Source organism: Salvelinus fontinalis, chromosome 2, assembly GCF_029448725.1.
Source record: "Salvelinus fontinalis isolate EN_2023a chromosome 2, ASM2944872v1, whole genome shotgun sequence".
In the NCBI taxonomy this organism is placed as follows: domain Eukaryota; kingdom Metazoa; phylum Chordata; class Actinopteri; order Salmoniformes; family Salmonidae; genus Salvelinus; species Salvelinus fontinalis.
The window spans coordinates 31,072,351-31,086,463 of record NC_074666.1 but is presented as its reverse complement, the minus strand read 5'-3'; the positions used below and the strand labels follow the sequence as shown (position 1 = coordinate 31,086,463).

The 14,113-nt window shown below is 42.0% G+C and overlaps 1 protein-coding gene across 1 annotated transcript; it reads right to left on the bottom strand.

The window, feature by feature from the left end:
- Positions 1-279: 279 nt before the first annotated feature.
- On the bottom strand, positions 280-14,113 carry LOC129816529 (cohesin subunit SA-2-like). The gene is made up of 34 exons (XM_055871103.1): positions 13,871-14,113; positions 12,354-12,472; positions 12,113-12,191; positions 11,826-11,981; positions 11,610-11,706; positions 11,295-11,371; positions 10,985-11,189; positions 10,610-10,761; positions 10,314-10,387; positions 9,639-9,762; positions 9,376-9,474; positions 9,195-9,274; positions 8,941-9,048; positions 8,661-8,769; positions 8,192-8,309; positions 8,015-8,118; positions 7,437-7,529; positions 7,191-7,280; positions 6,848-7,051; positions 6,486-6,556; positions 6,284-6,371; positions 6,093-6,173; positions 5,837-5,929; positions 5,485-5,659; positions 5,085-5,224; positions 4,889-4,990; positions 4,630-4,778; positions 4,317-4,445; positions 3,976-4,184; positions 3,068-3,296; positions 2,572-2,682; positions 2,323-2,449; positions 2,142-2,219; positions 280-1,912 (listed from the first exon to the last, which is right to left on the bottom strand). The coding sequence occupies exons 2-34, from the start codon at positions 12,395-12,397 to the stop codon at positions 1,889-1,891; spliced, it is 3,819 nt and encodes a 1,272-aa protein (XP_055727078.1). The 5' UTR covers positions 12,398-12,472; positions 13,871-14,113; the 3' UTR covers positions 280-1,888.

The window sequence follows — 14,113 nt, the reverse complement described above, 5'->3', positions numbered from 1 at the left end:
ATTTGTGTGTGGGCGTTTGTGCATACATAGAATTCTCACAACACATTATCCACAACCCCATTACTGTAACAGTGGCTTCTTTGGCTGGCTTATTCTTTAAAAAGACCCACATTCACCCCTTAGTGATCTACATGATCACCATCCCATTAATGACACCATTGTAGCAACCCCTGACACAGGTGATTCAAACTAGTCACACAACCAGTGACTATACTGCACTCTGTCCCGTAGACATTTCATTTCAGTGTAATAGGCCTACTAAATACTGGTAACACTTCATTGAAATCATCACACAATTGCAGGGGTTTATTTTGTTCAAAAAGTTACTGGTCTCGAGACATAAATACAAACCATAAATGGAACAGTGGACTTTGTAAATAGATTTTAAAAAGTTTCATATACATTTGAATATATATATAATATATGTATGTGTATACATACACATTTAGACATATGCACACACGTTCAGCAGTTCAATGCAAGGACAACAGAAAGGTAAATATCAAAACGACAGTATGAAGCCTACATAAAATTTAAGCAAAACAACTATGCATTCAAATTATTTTTTTAATTTGTCTAACATTGCTACAATGTAAATAATGAAAAATATACAATTCTCCGGTTAGTAGTTTTGTATTTAGATATAATATTTTAGCTTTTGAAAATGGAGAGGCGGTGTTTTAAGCTGTTGTGGCTGTATAAAACTATAATTTACAATATTCATGATTACAATTTTATTCCTCCAGAAAAGCTTGTTGGGAATCTGCAAACCAAAGTACATAGAGGTAAAGAAACGTTATTAAAACAAAAATCCTTAGAAAAGACAAACAAAACATTTACCATTTAAATATAAATACAAATTCAAAGGTAAATTCTTATGCATAACTGCACATTAGTTAGGAGGTTAATTTAAACCAGTTTACATTCTATTGAACCTTTTCCTAAATTAGACTTCAAATTAACTAAAACTGAGCAAATATAAAATGAGCACCGATTCACAATATATTACACATTTTTATAATTGTATAATATATAATTATATATTATGATACCATAATAGCTAACCCAAACTCTTAAATGTGGTATTTTAGAAACATTCTATAACAAGCTCTCTTACAGACACAACACAGTGGTACAACAGAGAATATTTTGACCACTCTTTTATACAAACCCTCTGCACACTATACTTTTGTACCACTCTTCAAAAGCCACACAGCATTCAAAATCATCAAACCTTTAAAAGTGATTTAGAATTTAAACTAAGCTTGTCAATGGGTCAAATGGCATTTGGGCATTATCAGTTCACCAAGAGGTCTCACCTATAACATTGGAAAAAAGAAAAACTGCAGGCCACGTCCATTATTACACACCAGAAATTCCATTACAAAGATTCATTTCTGTACTCTATATGAGTATTAACATGATTATAAAGTACTGATTTACATCTGATTGTCATTACAAAATACCTATAAATCAAAGTATTCTATAAGTTATAAAAGCAGGACAGACAAACCTCTAAAAATAATGACAGAGAATTCTGAGAACCCTGTATTTCATATTTGCGGTAAGGCCTTCCAACAATATGAAGACGTTTCACATTTTCTCCTACTGTATATGTTTTAATATATGGCTACATGTCATGCCAGATTTTATATTTTAAAAGTATGTCAGCAACTATGTATTTACATGAGACAAAAACATGCCCATTGATCGACAAAATAAAAGTGAACTTCAAACATGATGACGAATGTGCAACCATTGATGCCTCATAAGCAAATAGTCCCATGAGCTTCTTTTAAAACAATTCTCTACAGAGAATACTTCTTGTTATCAAAACATTTTCGGTAACAACACAGTGTCCTCTTCACGCAGATCTACCATAATCAGCTTAGAACATTGAAACATTGAGGACCTAAAAAGAAAGAAAATACTGCATTTAAATGTTTAGTTACTTGCTGTATAATATGGAAAAGAATGAGAGAATATGAGTATAGCCTTTCCATATGCATACCAAAGACATCAACTAGGTATCTGGACTTCACGTCGGCACTGCCACTGTTATTGTTGATCATATCGTTTGTTGTACGTGATATTTAACAAAGTAGATATCACTGTACTCTAAATAACAAACCAATACCCACCGAATCATCCATGATCGAAGAAGGATCAAAGTAGTCTGGTTTCAGCTCTGATCTCTCTCTGCGATTTTTAGATGGTGGCTAAACAATAAAAAGCAAAGTAAGAAAGAAGAGACACCAAGGCAGTAATATTCATAAATGCACAACTTGTGAGAAAATAAACATCTTTATGAGTGTATTTTACCAGATCAATATCCATAGTGTCGAAATCCATGCCCTCGTTGAGATCTTCCAAACGGTCCTCTGATGACATCATTACATCCTCTACTATTGGCTCCTCATCATCCTCCATGAGTCCTGAACCGCGGCGGCTAGATGGTCAAAGACATGGCCACAAATTACTATATACATTACACATGTGGCAGCAAATGACAGTAAGTACTACACTGGGGTTGAAACACCACTGTGGCCTGGAAGAGAAGTGCAGTCTTACATTGCATTCTGCATGTGGCTCCTCATCTTCGCATACTGCATGCTGGCTCGCTCCTGCTGCTGCCGGGCCTCTGCCTGCTGTCTCTGGGCTAGCATCCAGGTCACCTGGGTACTGAAAACAGAGTCAGACACATTAATACAGACAGTCATACTTATTCAAACAAGAGGCGAACTACAGCAGTTTCATTGAAGATGTCATTCATTGTGATAACATTGCATACATAGCTAAGTAACATTACATCATAGATTTTTACATTTTAGTTCTTTAGCAGACGCTCTTATCCAGAGCGACTTACAGGAGCAATTAGGGTTAAGTGCCTTGCTCAAGGACGCATTGACAGATTTTTCACCTAGTTGGCTCGGGGATTCGAACCAGCAAGTTTTCATTTACTGGGCCAACGCTCTTAACCACTAGGCTGCCTGCCGACCCTACAATGGATGGCCAAAGATACTCATGAAAATGAAAAGGTGTTGAGCCATAAAAAGGTGTTCCGTACTTGTAGTCCATGGGGGTCTGATGGTGGTGCTGTTGGGGGGGCAGCTGTTGGTGCTGCTGCTCTGATGTCATAGCATAGACACCCATGTAGCTCTCCTCTGGCCTCATTTTCTTGGGGTCCCTCAGCACAGTGGAGGTTAGATGTGGCGAGGGCATCATCACTGGCGTCTGCACATTCTGCTCCTGGTTCATCCACACTGCGTCTGTGCTGCAGCTGCTACTCTCCTCTGCTGCAATAGCAAGGGTTTCATAGGGTTGTTATACAGTGAGCAGACCACTCACTGCTCAGGTAGAGACATCTTAGCGTATTGGCTTGTTATAAAGCCAACGTCAGATAACATCTAGCAAACAATTCATTAATGTCTAATCTTCATTCTGCAAGTTATTTCCCCAAGTGAAAATCTAATCGCACAAAGCAGGTGGCATATTCTGGAACACAATTTGTTGTGTACACAGTGTACAAAACATTAGGAACACCTGCTTTTTACATGTCATAGACTGATCAGGTGAAAGCTATGATCCCTTATTGATATCACCTGTTAAATCCACTTCAAATCAGTGTAGATGAAGGGGAGGAGACAGGTAAAATAAGGATTTTTAAGACTTGAGACAATTGAGATATGGATTGTGTGTGTGCCATTCAGAGGGTGAAATCATTGTTGGAAGCATTGGAGTTAACATGGGTCAGCAGCCCTGTAGAATGCTTTCGACACCTTGTAGTCCATGCTCCGACAAATTGAGACAGTTCTGAGGGCAAAAGGGAATGCAACTCAATATTAGGAAGGTGTTCGTAATGTTTTGTATAATTCAGTGTATATCATAACACTAAACATTGAGCTTTCAGGTTTAACACCAGCGTGTCACAGTATGTCGCCCATGCTGTTCTGTGGCTCGGTGTCGGCCCCTCACCTTCAGGCAGTTTCCTCTTTCCGGTGCTGGCTGGCTTGGCCTTCTTGGTCCTTATGCTGGAACTTCGGCTGCTGTAGCCGCTGATGACAGACATGGTGTCGTCGTCCCCTCCGGCCTGCAGGGAGTTCCTGTAGGAGATGAGGGGCAGCCAGCAGTCCTCTCGCTGCAGGGCCATCTGGAAGGTCATGAACCGCTCCAGGTAGAGGTGACTGCAGGGGACAGAGGACCACAAATCAACATCCATGATCTAGTGTAGCTGTGGTCTGTCTGGCTAAGGACAATACAGTCACTAATGAATTGACTGCACATAGGACTAAGTATAACAGTTTCCTCTGACTTACACAGTCTTCTTGTCCTGACGAAGCAGTTTAGAGGAGAACTCGCTGAGAATGTCCAGGAAGGCTAGGTTGAGAGGAGGGTTTCCCTCTCCCTGGGGACTGGGCTCTTTGAAGGCAAACTCGATTCCATCCCTGCAGCAAGTGTAGCACAAGACAAAATGTTTAGGAAGGAATGGATTGAAGTATTGAGCTGTAAATACTTTAACAGTTCTGGTAGGTTGAGAAGCCTCAAATAGAAGCATGCCTGCAGAGCTGTTAAACCTTTACGTATTGATTCCTACACAGGGGATGAGTTTTGCATTAGCTGTAGGCTTACTTGTGTAACATGGCGATAGCCTCTCTGGTCTTCAGCTGATCCAGGCCAAAGGTCAACGAGAAACGTCGGGCCAGTTCTTTAATGCCGCAGAAGGACGACGACGAGCGGACAAAGTTGCAGCCGAGGTCAGATAACATCTCATTGAAAAGCTAAAAAGAGAAAAGTTTTGCAACTTTTAAAAAACAAATCAAAACCACTCACATTGTCACAAAATGAAGACAATACTTTAACTGAATGTTAATTTCACCATAGCTCTTACCTGCTGCAAACTCAGAATAAGGGTCTTGGCACACTGGATCTTGTCAATTTGTCTTGTTTTACTCATCGTTTCCTTGATGATATCTCCATAGTCATTGTAGTACTAGAGAGAAAAACACACATTTCATTGATTAGGAATAGCACAACATAACATTTTTCTTTTAAAAGGTCTAAATATGGTTGGAGGCCAGACATACCCTCATGTACTGCTTGAAGATATCAGCTCCAGTGTTCATCTCCACTACATTGTAAATTATCAGTTTGCAGTACGCTGCCAGCAGGTTACGTCTCTTGTGTAAAGCCTCGATTTTACTGGCTTCATCATCTTGCTGCCCATCTGATAAAATTAAGAACACTGAGGTAACCGCTTGCAAAACTTTACCATTCCTGTCTCCATATAATGTGTTCGCTTTAACTCAGAAACAGCTCTGTTTTTTTAACTTGTGTGTGCACTATTCACATTAAAAGCCATTCTCAGCCGTGTTGTGACTAGCTGCCAGGTGGGCTGTGTGGATGTTTAGCCTGTGCTGTGTGGGGGGGGGGGGGGGGCTCTGTCTGGCCTGTGTTGTTACTGTCTGCCAGTGGGCTGTGTCTGACCTGTGCTGTTGTTGTCATCGTCCTGGTCGATAAAGACGTGGTCCAGGATGAAGTTGAGCAGCTCGGCCTGTAGGGGGGAGTCTGGCGTGTAGATCAGAGCCTCCAGCTGCTCCCGGCCCGACGACACGATCTGGTGGCTGAAGATCATCAGGGCGTCACACAGGATGGTGAAGGCCTGGAACACAGTCAATCAATCAATCACACAACACCCGTCCACGTCAACAGCTGTCACACAGTGCTTCACAGTAATCCAGGAAAATACAACAGAGCAGCAACTCCTCAGCACTCACTTAACAGTGAACACACAGCTACACAGTCTGGGAACAGACTGACATGACGTAGGACAACCCACCTGCTCTTTGACAGTGGTGTTGACACTGGTGAGGTAGCGTTGACACATCAGACAGAAGGCCCTCATCTGCTTCCTCAGGGTGACCATGTTCCCCTGGAAACCAACAGATTTTCTCAGTATTCTCTACTCACTATTTACTCAGTAAACCACATTCATTTTACAGACACAACTTGTAACTCCACCACACAGGGGTGTATAGTCACAACCATTGGTAGACACTGGAGTCATTAGTCACTGATAACAACAGTGTGTGTACCTTTGTGGAGCTGCCCTCTGAGACCTTGGCTAGGTGCCACAGAATTATGTAGTGTGTGCACTGCATCGCATGAATTACAATCTGGGAAAAAGAGAGTATTACAAGGTAAGTGATAGTAAACAGTGGAGATGAATGTCAAGCATTTCAGGGGTAGGTGGGTTTGAGGGGATAACAGGGTTTGGGAAAGGTACCTGCTCAGGCATATCTCCATTCTGAAGTCCTGTGTTTAGTAGCTTATAGTTGCTGGTGAACAGGTCCCATTTAGAGAGGTCATGTGCACTGAAGAGGAGAGAGAAACAGAATCTAGTCAGATAAGGAGTTATGATTTATCTACCGTTCATTGGCAAATGTTTGGATTACACATTACTTGTTTAATCTTGCTCAAGGCCTTACTTGTGGAACGCAGTGATCCTCTTTAGTGTGGACAGGACCTGGTAAGCATCATCCTCATCTGGTTCCTCACCCTGAAACAACAGATAACTAGGTTGTGAAATCCTACATAGCCTTGTATCACTCAATTTACAGTCCCAGTTTCATTTAACACGAATCTGAGTACCCTAGAATACTCATTTTTCTTTGCCTGTCTTTAATCTTTGTAGATTATTTGTCAATGTCCTTATGCTTTGCCAAATCTGCCATAGAAGTTCTCAATCTGACAGACAGACTGCTCAGTCTCTTAGCCACTCAGCCAGCTAAACATAGAATTAAATAGAATACAATAGACATTTTATGTATCTCTATGCATCTGTGCCCACCTCCAGCAGGAAGTCCTCCAGGAGTCTGTTGAACTTGTCCACCAACTCGTCCAGTAGCTGGGACCTGGCGATGTCCACCCTGTTGAAGATGGTGAACTCCTCGTTGCAGAGAGCGTGGTAGGTCATGGAGCACGCCTCCAGCACGTCAGTCTCTGTGTGCTTCTCCACCACCTCCCTGATCTGACGCAGCAACGACTCCAAGTGCTGCACACAAACAGAGGACAAAGGGATGCGAGGTCTCAAACTATATTCTGCCACAATGGCCATGTGAATAATTGACTGTTAACAATCTAAGGTGCGGTAGGATTAGTTACGGTCCAGGAATATCAGATGATTCACAAACCTTTTCCAATCGACCAGTGGTGTAGATTTCCAGGTCAAAGAACTGCGGTAGCTGCAGTAAGTTTGTCACCTTCTCAGCATCAACGGAGTACTGTGAGGATAAGATGGAGGGTGAGGGGAGCTACAACAAGAGACCTAGCATTGAGTAATACTGCATCATTCTGGCAGTCCCAGGGGTTGAGTTCTATATAGAAGCTGTGTATAGACTATAAAAAGTGACAGTCATGTACACAACTTGATAACTGACCTTGGCCAACAACAAAGGCAACGCCACAGCAAAGATCTCCGTGATTCTCGTCCGGTCATCCAGCTGGGTTTTCTTTTCTTTCGCTGTCAGGACCTAGGAGGATTTTCAGAAGAGCACAATCACATCACAATCATGAGAATGGCATACCTAGAAAAACTTCCAAAAGGACTCATTTAAGGTTAAAAGGAGTTAGAGCACTCAACAAAAAAGGCAGAACCGTCAGTCACCTGTTAGCATCCTGTACAATGGATTAAAGTGAGCAAAAAGTAATCAATCTCTGGCTTTTTTTGTTGAGTGCTCCATCTCCTTTTAACCTCAAATTAGTACTTTTGGAAGTTTTTCTTGGTAAGCCATTCTCGTGATTTTTGTCATTGAACACCCCTCCTTTCCTTTGTTTGCTAAAGCGCAACGGCCCACCTGAGTTCACATTACAATAATGTTATATGAAAGGTTTTTATAAAACCTCTTATCTGAGTGAATGTTCAAACATGCCTTCTGAGAATAAAGCCTTGAGAGCTCACTAGTACTGGAGTTGACCGCTGAGAGGCTTACATTGGAAAATGCCAAGCAGCACTCACCCTCTTCCCAGTGCCTCTGCCCACTGGAGGGTGGCACTCACAGGCCTGGCGGATGGCACACAGCATGATCTCAATCAGGGCAGTCTCCTGGTGGTCTGTCAGGGCTGGACAGGACAAAACATGTTGAGACCCGACCGACCGACCGACCGACCGACCGTGTGTGTTGCTCCTCCTTACCTTCCTCCCCTGGCATGGGCTCATCCAGCAGCAGGCTGATCATGCTCTCCCAGTCTTTGAGCAGCTCCGCCGCACACTCCCACAGGCTGTCCACCAGGTAGGCCCCGTGCTCATGGAGCTGCAAACGTTCAGAGGTTATCACAACTGAAACACGTCACTAGTCACTTTACCCCTACCTATATGTACATAGCTACTTCAACTACCTCGTACCCCTGCACATTGGCATGATGCTGGTGCTCCCTGTATATAGCCATGTTATTCACTGTGTATTTATTTGTCGAGTCACTACTGTATCTCTATTTTTGTTATCATTAACTCTTATTGTTGGGAAAGGGCCCGTAAGTAATCATTTCACAGTTAGTCTACACATGTTGTTTACGAAACATAACAATTTAAAATGTGATTTTGATTTGTGCCCCAAGTAGGTCACTTCAAACACAGACAGACTCTTCATGGAGCCTGAACACACCTCACTCTCCAGGAAGAAGAAGACGGTGGTCTTGATGAGGTTCCCGTTGAGGCTCTGCCTGCCCCTCCTGGGCATCCCTTCCTCCTCTGGACCTCGATGGCTGAAGAGCCTATGGACATGGCAACATTGAGGTAAGGTTAAATGCAGCTGGATAATTCCAAAAATATATATCTGTGTCTCAGCCTTAAGGCATTACCAACCCAAATAGGGCTTTAATCACAATTTCATAGGAGTTTTTTCAGCTTCCACCACAGCTTTAGAGAGCCAGTGTGAGACCTACTTCTTATAGAGGAATTCTCCTGCAGCCACAGCCACAGGTCGATGGGCAGAGTAGACCAGATGGTATACACTCTCACAGTCCTCTGCTGTCAGGACCTCATCACTGCTACTGCAAGGTGACAACAACACACAGGTCTGTAAGGTCTCATCGTCATCGGCGAAGGGTCAGGAGTGCATGGAGGGCTGGACACTAATATGTGGGCTAACGTTATGAAGGATGAGCAATTATAGACATTTGTAGACAAGGTTACTCACTGCAAGACAAGAGTCAGAAGTTTTATGGCTTGCACTGCAACATCATACTCCTTATCCAGAGCCATCGACACAATGCGGTCCTGTCAATGACAGTAGAGTCAACATCTGGCCAACCATGATGTGTGTATGTTATGTACAGGATTTCCCAGTCAGTAGTGTGATGGGGGAGCGTCTGACCTACCTTGAAGCGGCTGGTGAAAAGCTCCAGTCGAGTGTTGAGCTCCCGGTTATAGTACAAGCCCTGGAGCGCAGTCAGACACCTGAGACGCACTTCTCCTTGCTGCAATCACAGGGAGGACAATGTTCAAACCACAACGTTCAAACCTCAATGCTGTAGCTTTTCAACTCTGATAATATACCTACTGTTGAAACACACAGTAAATGACTACCCGCAACATGCTTTACAACTCCCACAAATGTGATTTGACATATTGTATGGCTCACCTTGTCATGCATGGTCCATCCAACATACTTCAGATAACTGTCATTGAGAAAAGCATCGCTGTACATCTTCATCCATACCCCAATCTCCTCAATGCAGATTGCCCGGACCTCAGCTATGGCATCGCTGATAAACAGAGAAATGTCCAGACTTATTCACAGCCCCCATTACGCTCAATGATCAAATCAATTATTTGATATCTTACGGTAGGGCAGTAAACATTGATTTCATTAGAAAGGCTTAAGTGGTACAGCCAGAGGCAGTTCTACTTAGATCAGATATCAGTGCATCATGGTGTGCCATGATGAGCTGTTCTGCCTTAGCAACCGTTGCTGCCTGTTGTTTAACACAAGAGGGCACCCCAAAGCCTTGGAACAGCTCAGTGAAAGACCAGCCTGCACATCTCAGAACTGCTGTTAGCCTTCCATGCATCTGAAGTCTCGCTCAATGTCAGTACCTGAAGTTGGTTTTCACACAGTGATCAAACTCTCTGACATCAAGTGAATGCACCCACAGTTCTCTTTTTAGACCCCTCTTTAAAAATCTACTACAAAAATACCCTTCATAATACCCACCCTAAAACAATACAGAATAAAAATATATAACACATAATCCATTACAGTTGTAATTTAATAAATTGTTCTGTACGTAGAAAGATGACAAGTTGCAATACATACCGATATCTGTGAACAAACACTCCTTTAAAAATCGCATTCATCATGTTTTCAATTTCGTCTTGATTTTCTTGAAGCTGAAAAGAGGAGACATTTCAAATTGAAAATGCTTTTTACATATCTAATGGAAAGAAGTGGAGGGCGCACAACGAACGCGAGTCGAGGGGCAGCCAAAAAACTAAATTATAATGTAATTTCTAAATGGTCAGTTTTGAATTGTTAGGACCAGGTAAGGTTACCCCTCCCTACAACAGCCGTAGGGAAGAAACGGTTGAGAGACACCAGAAGAACCCACTCACCTCTTTACGCTTCTGTAACAGGAGCTCTAGCCTATCATTGGCCCTCTTGGCCATGACCTTGTTCCTCTCTGCCTCATACTGCCTCTGAGTGTTGTCCATGTTGATGCTCAGGTTCAGAGCCACGTTCACCAAGGCTGTCATCAATTTCATGGCTGGTAGAGACAAGGACTCACTTGAGTGACATCTACTAATTAATAAGGCACTATTTATGCAGACCTGCCATCAAATCAAGGTATATTCAATAGGCCTACATATAGACACACAGTGTAGCCCTTATAAAAGATAGCACTAAAATACATCAAGCTAGTAGTTTAACAGTGGTTTAACTACAGTCTTCCCTCAACTGCCCAGAGTCTCTATTGTGTTAGTACTGACCTGCCAGTGTGCTGGTGTGTCTGAAGGCTCGGACCTGCGAGTCAGACAGGCCCGTGAGCAGCGAGATGACTGTGTCCATCATGTACTCGTCATAGATGATGCTGTACTGACACTGCCGCACCAGCACCCCGATAAACTCACAGAAGCTCGACTTGAACTTCTTCCACAGTGGCCCTGCCATGGTTAACGGGTAGTCCCCACTGTCCTATTTGATAACAGAGAGAAAGAAAGCGGGAATAATGTTTAAATATACGCTATAGACAGAGAGGCATAAATAACGATGTACAGTAAGTGTACAATCAGAAAGTACCTCGTCAAATTCCTCTGTCATCTTCCTGATGATCTCAGAGTTTTGCATGTGTCTGAACATCTCTGCACTGACAGCACCTGTAGCAAAACAAAAAATTAGAACAAAAAATCTTAGCTTGTTTAATCATCACAAGTAATGGATGCAAAATGATTTAGAAAAGTCCTTCACAGCAGATCGTATTCTATTCAATACACTCTGGGAGCCTTCACAGCAAATTGTATTCTATTGAACAATTCTATTCAATACACTCTGGGAGCCTTCACAGGAGATTGTATTCTATTCAACAATTCTATTCAATACACTCTGGGAGCCTACCTTTACAACCGGAGCACTGGATGAAAAAGTTGATCAAGTCCAGGAGTGCAATGTCTCGATCGTTCTTGTAAGACTCAATCCAGTCATCAACGATGGACTAAAAGAAAAAACACCAATTAGCCATCACTTAAATATGAAAATAGTACTATCAACAACATGCATTGAGAATGACTACTTTATTACCCTATCCTTCTAATTAAAATAGTTTGAACCAACCTGTGTGGCACTCTTCCCCATCTTCACCACCTCGAACAGGGTCATGCTCTCCATCCCATTCTCCTGGTGGTGGCCATTCACCCCGCCAAGGCCAGTACCCTTTACTCCACCACCCTTCCCCTTCTCTCCAGGGGTTTTCTTCCCCTTCCTTCCACCCTACAACAGACAGGAATACCGTCTAAGTGTTAGTGTACATTGTGTGTGCACAAATGTAAAGTAGTAGGTGACTATATCCATTTAATTATGGATGTCTTGTGTTGATAGAGGATTTTACAAGCAAGTCTCACCTTTCCTTTCCCAAGCTTTGCATTCTTGACATCAGGGTCCTCAAGGTCTGTGTCAGAGGATAACTGTGTATCGGTCTCTCTGTTCAGAAAACAAAAATAAGTTATTGTAACAATACACACAGAACTAGTTTGAAGGTCTATCTATGCAATACAAAGTGTATGTCCTCTGTATCTTCACAGTTTGCAAAAAAATAAGGTAATACAATTTGCATGTTACTTTACACATCTAAGTTATACTTACTGAGGAAACTGAAACTCTGTGTGCAACTCTTGTGCTGCTATCATTTCTTTAACATTTTCTGGACCCACTCTAGTAAGTATTGACTTCTCAGGACCCACCAAAATGTAGACTAATACAACCTAGAACATATGAAAAGAAAGGTCAAACTTTCAAAAGGACAAAGATGGTATTATGCCTATGTATAACTTAACGTGTGTGTAGGTTGATGTGTAACAATTCTGTTTGCACACTCGGCAGTTTACAATTGACTGCTGAAGAGATGTATTCATTAGTCTGATTCCGTTGCAAAACGTTTGGTATGCTGCTAACCGTTTTGCAACGGAAACCGTTCACGCCAAACAGAAAATTATTTGCAACGAAAACGATAGGTTTTTATTGGACAACTGCAGGTAGGTCCCTTTCCTTTTCATTTGTGTCCGTTAGGTTCCTTTAGTAAACGGTTTCCGTTAGAAAACGTTTTGCAACAGACGAATGAATATACCTTCCAGATGTAGCTTGCTACTGTTACCTGGGAAAATAGAATAACATGACACTGGACGTAGAACCAGAAGACAACAGCAGACTTTAAAAATGGAAATAGGGGGGAAATCAGTTATGAAGCCAGCAACAATTATTCACGAGAAAGCTAGCAAAACGAGATAGCTAATGTTGGGCCATTCGGAAAGCTGCGTCAGCAAACGTCTTTACAAATGAGAATCACGAACTAAATAACACCTCGTCGACTTCAAACAACAACAAAAAAATCCCTACATTATGACGCCTAACGTTACTCCAGGGCTGCAACAGACGTTCTTAAACTACTCCATCTTTGTTCATTGATTGATGTCGGCGAATGGAAGGTTGGCTAGTAACGTAGCTATGCATTCTGCGGCTGTCAGACAATGTAGTAAATGTAACTGTAAAACAGTTAAACAAAACCAAGAAGTATGCAACTCTAACGACATGTAAGAACAATAAATGTCATTCAGTTAGCTACACATATTTTCAACATAGCTAACGTTACGCCAAAAACAAGCTATTCTTGATAGGGTACAATCCTCTTCCGTGTAAACAATGTTTGACGTCCTCCATCTTTGCCAGCTAGCTGGCTACCATTACTGTAGTTAACTATCTTATGGTTAACTAAGAGACGGGTTAACTATAAACAAACACACGCATTATGTGTTATGGTGATCGCAAGACGATTTAGGTAACGATTCCGACTTAAATCAGGCAAAGTCGCTGCACACATCAGGGTGAAAGAGCTAACTAGCTAAATAACTTAGCTACCATGTACTAGCGTGCTAATATATAACGTTACAGTCAAGGGACACGTCAATATGGTTTGATGATTAAGCTAACTGCTAGCTAGTTAATTTGCGACAAAACCGCTACTTAAAATCCCAGTTCCTTATTGTATCTAGCTAACATGAATTGTCCTAGCTACATATAGCTAATAACTTGCTAGTTTATTCAACATTACTAGCAACACATCTAACGTTAGCTCCCAGATTGTTATCCGCCATTTTACAGCTTACCTCGTTGTTTGACTCAAATACTGTAATCAACCATCAAAATAATCCAGATGTTTCTGAAATTGTCTCGCTGGAACGTTTATTATTTTTTAAATATATAATTGGCTATTTACCACTCTCTTAAATGTAGATTTGGTTAATCTGATTCCTGAGCTATGGCTATTATTTTTCTCTGCTAGCTAGCTAGCTAGCATGGCTCAGTTTGTTGTCGATGGATTCGTGTCGTCGATGGCGCACCACCTGTCG

Excerpts from the sequence above, each read along its gene's own strand:
- LOC129816529 (XM_055871103.1), bottom strand. The coding sequence starts at position 12,397 with ATGATAGCAGCACAAGAGTTGCACACAGAGTTTCAGTTTCCTCA. Across the intron at positions 8,310-8,660 it reads TCTTCTTCCTGGAGAGTGAG|CTCCATGAGCACGGGGCCTA; the intron begins GTGTGTTCAGGC and ends GAACGTTTGCAG. Across the intron at positions 4,991-5,084 it reads TCTTCAAGCAGTACATGAGG|TACTACAATGACTATGGAGA; the intron begins GTATGTCTGGCC and ends TTTTCTCTCTAG.